Source organism: Limulus polyphemus, unplaced genomic scaffold (genome assembly GCF_000517525.1).
Source record: "Limulus polyphemus unplaced genomic scaffold, Limulus_polyphemus-2.1.2 Scaffold1496, whole genome shotgun sequence".
Lineage (NCBI taxonomy): Eukaryota > Metazoa > Arthropoda > Merostomata > Xiphosura > Limulidae > Limulus > Limulus polyphemus.
Window position 1 is genome coordinate 108,870 of NW_013667106.1, and position 6,024 is coordinate 114,893.

The following is a 6,024-nucleotide window of genomic DNA, read 5'->3' on the forward strand; positions in this document are numbered from 1 at the left end:
AATTGCCATTATCGAGTGTTTCACAGCTTGTATAACAGTAATATTATTCTGTTCTTCTACCACACATATTTTTATGGGGAAATAATAAAAAGGAAAACTATTACTTAGTCACTGTATATCATTATTCAGTTTAAATGCTTTATTCAAACCTGACTTCATGCAATTGACAGGAATTCAACATTTAGATAAAAGTTATTCTTGTTAAGATTTGGCTACTTATGTGGTAATTTTTGTACGGTTTTGTGTATTCATCCTTTCCTTGTTTCCTTGTTTTAGTTGTAGATAAAAGTTATTCTTGGAAAGATTTGGCTACTTGTGTGGTATTTTTTGTATGGTTTTGTGTATTCATCCTTTCCTTGTTTCCTTGTTTTAGTTGTAGATAAAAGTTATTCCTGGAAAGATTTGGCTACTTATGTGGTAATTTTTGTATGGTTTTGTGTATTCATCCTTTCCTTGTTTTAGTTGTAGATAAAAGTTATTCTTGGAAAGATTTGGCTACTTATGTGGTAATTTTTGTATGGTTTTGTGTATTCATCCTTTCCTTGTTTCTACACTTTTTTGGCATTTCCATCCCTACATCATACATAATTTTGCAAGTTTTTTTTATTAGTGGTGTATATAAATATATGTGTGTGTGTAAATAGGTAAATATATACATAAAAAATAAACTTTAGATGAAGTAATGATAATAATCTAGTCTAGCCAAACGTTACTTAATAGTTATGTTTCGGGTCCCATTACCGCCACATCAAAATCGAACTCTGCACTTTGGAGCCGTTGGTGTGTTATAAGAGTAATGTTCAAAACCCATTACTATTCAATCTGACAATAATAGCCCAAGAGCTGACGGCGGGTGATATTAACTAACTGCCTTCATTCTAGTCTATTACTTCAAAATTAAAAATGACTATCGCAGATAACCCTTATGTAGCTTTGCGCGAAATTTAACAAAAAACAATGTAGTTCAAGTAACGTGCACAACTATATGGCTATAATATTTATTTAAGTTTTAAATAAATCTATGTGCATTCGTTGGTCTAAAAACTTTAAAGACAGATAAGTCTTAAAAACATATTACCCCAATATGGGAAAATCAATTATTCTCTTCCTGGTTGTGTCATTAAATTTTTAAGTTTTAGCCCAAAAGATGTATGTAACATTATCTTAAATTTAAGTAAGTGATAGATAGATAGATAGGCAATACAATTAACTTAATTTGAAATTGGAGTACAAGATCCTTCCCAGTGTCCCCCGATAGTTCACAGTGTCCCCCGATAGTTCAGTGGAAATTTACTTACTTAAAACTCTAAAATCCGGGATTTGAATCCCCGCGGTGGCCAAAGCGCAGATACCTCATGTATAGCTTTACACTAAAAAATTCTTACCAAGAAGAATTATCGTTCCTAAAGTATTTTGTCTTACAAAAATTATTTCATTATGCAAATAAAAAAGGTAAAAATTAGAATTACTAAAGTTGTTAAAAAAAATCAGTGTTATGATGATAAATTGTTCTTTTTTTATTAAGAACCATGATTGAAATTTATATGTCTGCTTGCTTTATTACAGCGCACGTAGTGCACGTGGTTATGTAACATCAATTGAAAATGCTATTCCTTATTGTTTAGCGTGAGCTTCACATTTTCTTACTCCTACGTCATGAGATCGACTAATTAGCGTTGTTTCGTTCCTTAAGTTTTAAATAAATGTCTTCAATATTTCAATGATTACACTATTTTTCACGCACAAATCCTTTCTTACACATTAGATCCACTTGCCAATAAGTCAGCTTTCTAGGATCTAATTGTTCAATAGAAATATTTCGCTGCGTTTCTTCTGCAGGGATTTCACAGTTGCGCCCATTCTGTTTTTAATTAATAACATATTTTAATGTAAGGTACGCGATACAATTAAATGGGCCTAAATGTTCTCGATCATGAATAATAACCAGAAAAAGCCAACGTGAAGACCAAGTCTGTAATTAGCATCAGCTAGGTAAAGCTTCTGTTACTGTTTGCCTGTTCAACTACTACTTGATTTGTTACCTCGGCCCTAAAGGCAATTGCCTAATCGCGTGCACAGTTAGCCGAGAATACGATAACTTCGATATTCATCCCTGTCCTTCGTCCGGCCTCACGAACTTCGAGCACCTGCCAGCTTTACAAAGTGTTTGAGGAATTAATCGAGTGTGTTAGATCTCTTAGCAATAGTATTGTCCTGCTTAAATCCAAACTATAGCCACTTTGAGCTCATATCATGGAACTAAAAATCCTCTAGATAGCAACGCCTTGTCTTTTTAAAAGATAATTTGTTTTTTGAAGTCTATAAAACTTTTCAGAGACTATAAGCTTTAGAGAAAACAAATTACTGCATTAATTCTATTGCCTACGTTAGTGGCACTTGACACTTCAATTTCCATGGAAACCTATAAATTTATATCTCATATAAATTAACACTACTTTTCCTTTACTATCTTACTTTTTTTAATAACTTTAAAGGGTATCACATGTTACGAATGTGCAAAGAAAATAAGCAAATTATGCCATTTCTAGACAATATTTTTCAAAAGTAGCATTATATGGATACATTCTTCATAAAAAAAAATACATATATATGTAGCATTAAAAACGAGTTTAAAAGACTTTGTCTATTGATAGTCTAACTCACGTTTTCCGGAGAAAGATAAAGCGTACACTACTTTATAGACAACTATGTTTTCTAGAAATACTGAGACACTGTTTGGTACTAGGATTATACCCTGAATCCTAGATAATGTGTTAGGACGTCTAGTGTCAAAAAAAGGAAACTAACTCACCACAGCTGAATTATGTTCTCATATCTGATATTGGTTCATTATTTTAAATTAAAAGTAAAATTATGTCGATGAATTCTTTTAAGTATTAATTTTGTAATATGTAAACACAACTCAGAATTTCAGTAACGCTGCTAAATAGAGGCATAAAGAATTTAACTGAAAAGGTTAAATAGAGATAAAAATGTATTATACTTCTGATCTTTAAGAGCATTTATTATACTGATAACTTGATTTGTTTGTTTAACGTATATAATGTATGTCTGTATAAAAATAATAACTTAAAGCATATTGTTTGTTAAGAACTGTGAGGTCGTGATTTAGAGATCAAGTGTAAAGATTATGACATCACATCACGCCTCCACGATACATATATATGTAACTCTACACACAATTGTTAATTTACAATTGATGAACTTAAAATTAATTACTTATATATTACTTAAATAATCATCTGTTTTAAATTTAATGTACTTTTATGTGTATACATCTTTCGAATGAACCCTCCAAAGCACTGGCGACCACAGTAATATTTTCAAGAGGGGCAAAACATGCATTTAGGGGATAAGCTTTTACAGTGTAAGTCAACAAACTAAAAAAACTATGTGTTATGTGTGCTTAAACGCAAACATAAATTTACAGTTTTAATAAATATTACTGAAAATACTTAGTTTAACTAAGTATTCAAGCCGTCTCCAGCCATTATTAGTCTCAAAGTGGGTTCCTCGTCATCGAATTAGTTTAACTACGATGCTAAGTTTACATCATAATACGTGCAATTTTTGTGAAATATAAGAAGGCAAATGCCCCTTCTTGCTCCTTCCTGCGGGCGCTCATGCTCCAAAGCTTTCTTAGTATTGTACATGAAACTTAAATTTAGAAATAGTAAATCGCTTGCGAATATTTTGGGTAAAAAATATTTTTGTGGACCTGTTAACCACTTTGATTATTTTTTTCGGGATCTCAATTTTGACATTCAATAAAGTAATGGAGCTCAGTATAACATGGTCGATAAAGAGAATCAATTTTGTGAAGAATAAGAGAAAAATTCTTTATATATATATATGTTTAACAGCACACAAGAACTATTTGTCTTACACCACAAACACTGTTAATTCATTCTCGCCCTCTTGAGGTCGCTAGTATCGATCCATCGGGTCCCACATTACCCCAAGCTTATGGTTAGTTGGGATCAGGCAGTACTTAAGTAGGCACGAGACTCTGTACACGTGCTTGTTGCTGAAGGAATTCGGGAATATGTTTGCATCCTTCTTTGTTGTCACTATCTTTGTAGAGGGTGAGTGTCAACAGTTTTGATTTATGGGTTTGCTTTTTAGTTATATATTATCTGCAATATGAAAATTATTTTTGAAGCATCGCTATGTCATAGATAATATATTTCAGACAAAAGAGGGAATCGCATGTTGTTTTTTTAAATAATTATTTAAGTAATATTGTGAAGTAAAAACATCATGGCCAAAATATTAGTAATACAAAGATAAATCTTGGGCATTTGAATTCATATTAAAACCTCTTAAGTGACATTAGAAGTCTAGAAGTGTGCTCGCATTTTTATGTTCATTCTAATTTTACTTCATCTTAGTCACGTCATCTTGAAAATTCTATGTGTGGTGCAGTCGAGGTATTATACACATATTAGATCAATTTTGTTTCTTGTTACATTCATTACTTTTGGTTTTGACGAACTTTTCTGTAAGACTAACCGCAACGGCTCTTGTGAATATGCGCACTTTGTATTAGCTTAAGGATGAAATGAAACTCAAGTCGGAGGGTTCAATGAGGCCTTCACCTTTCCTATGAACAATGTGTTTGAGTCAGAGAACGAATGTTAGTAATCTACGATCTACGATTGAGATAAGTAAGAAAGGAAACGCTGAAGCTTCTTACTTACTCTTTCGGTTAAGAAGGCGGGAAAAAATAATTCTGTAACTAAAAACAGCCTCAGTGATTTCAAACGCTATTAAACTGGGTGTTGTTAGGAGCGTTGATTTAAAGTCAATAAGGCTAATTATCATGAAGCTTCCATATATTTATTCCATAGGCTGACTCCTCCCTAACAGTAGTCTTTCTAACATTACAATTACCTTATGTCTGAAAGACCGAAAATATTTGCTCATATTTGAACAGCTTTTATAGTAATGTCAGACTTCAGTTGCCGGCATACAAAATACTGAATATGACCACAAGTAAGTTTTTAACTCGTTGCAGAAATACATTAGATAATAGTAATAACTGCCGATCAGAGTAAGCTATATACTTAGAGCGAAACTAAAAATCATCACAGCCACTAGTATAAGTAATTAAATTTACTTTTCCTACGTTTTACTTATAAAGATTAGGATACATTGTTTCATCATTTAGGTACCCTCGCCATCATCTATCTCCGGCCGTAATGTTTGGTTACCTCCAGTTAGTTCTGGAGTATTTTAAAACTGTTTAGTTATACCTGTGTTAAAAATAAGATCTGCGTCTTAGTGATCATAAATATAGCACTTAACCCTAATCTTATGTATTTAGATAAATGTGTGTTTAACGGCATACTATATTCAATAATCAGCCTTTTATTCTATAGTGTTCAACTCTACTTTGTTATTAGGGCTTTTACTCCTAACAAAGATTAAAACCTGTTATTCATCATTATTAGAGAACAAGTTTGTCTTACATCATAATTATGAAGTTTTTTTCTTGGATCATTTAAGCGACTTTGTTTTACATTTGAATGTTTCCTGTGGCATGTTAACATGAACCTTTTATTATGTAGCATACTTTGCTATTTCTCCCAAGTCATGATCAGGACAGTTTCTCCTGATCCTTATTAAGATGTTTTTCCTACGTCATGATATTAACCCTTTCATCTACCTCATGATTAAAACCATTTGTTCTATGTTATGTGAATTTGTGAAAATAGAATGTATAATATGGACTTTTCCTTTAGTGTCATGAAAAGAACCCTTTAGTTTGTATCATGATTAGGACCTTTTCTTTTAGATTGTGATTAAAATACATAACCCGTTTTACGACTATAAATGTTTGTTAAAGGTTCAAACGGACGTTGTAACATCTCAGTTAAAGTTATGTAATTTCCATGGAATTCAGAGAGGTTAAATAAATAGACTGTAGTTGAAATATTAACCAATATATATATATATATATACACTGAGTGGTCACAAGTAAACAGACACCTAATGTTTCGT

At 32.0% G+C, this 6,024-nt stretch overlaps 1 protein-coding gene across 1 annotated transcript in view; it reads left to right on the forward strand.

Moving 5' to 3' along the window:
* The first annotated feature begins 4,016 nt into the window (after window positions 1-4,016).
* Window positions 4,017-6,024, forward strand: part of LOC111086858 — a 44,543-nt gene continuing 42,535 nt past the window's right edge. Inside the window, exon 1 of the mRNA XM_022391460.1 lies at window positions 4,017-4,106. Coding sequence (XP_022247168.1) covers window positions 4,067-4,106 — 40 coding nt within the window. The 5' untranslated portion in view covers window positions 4,017-4,066. The remainder of the gene's footprint in view (window positions 4,107-6,024) is intronic.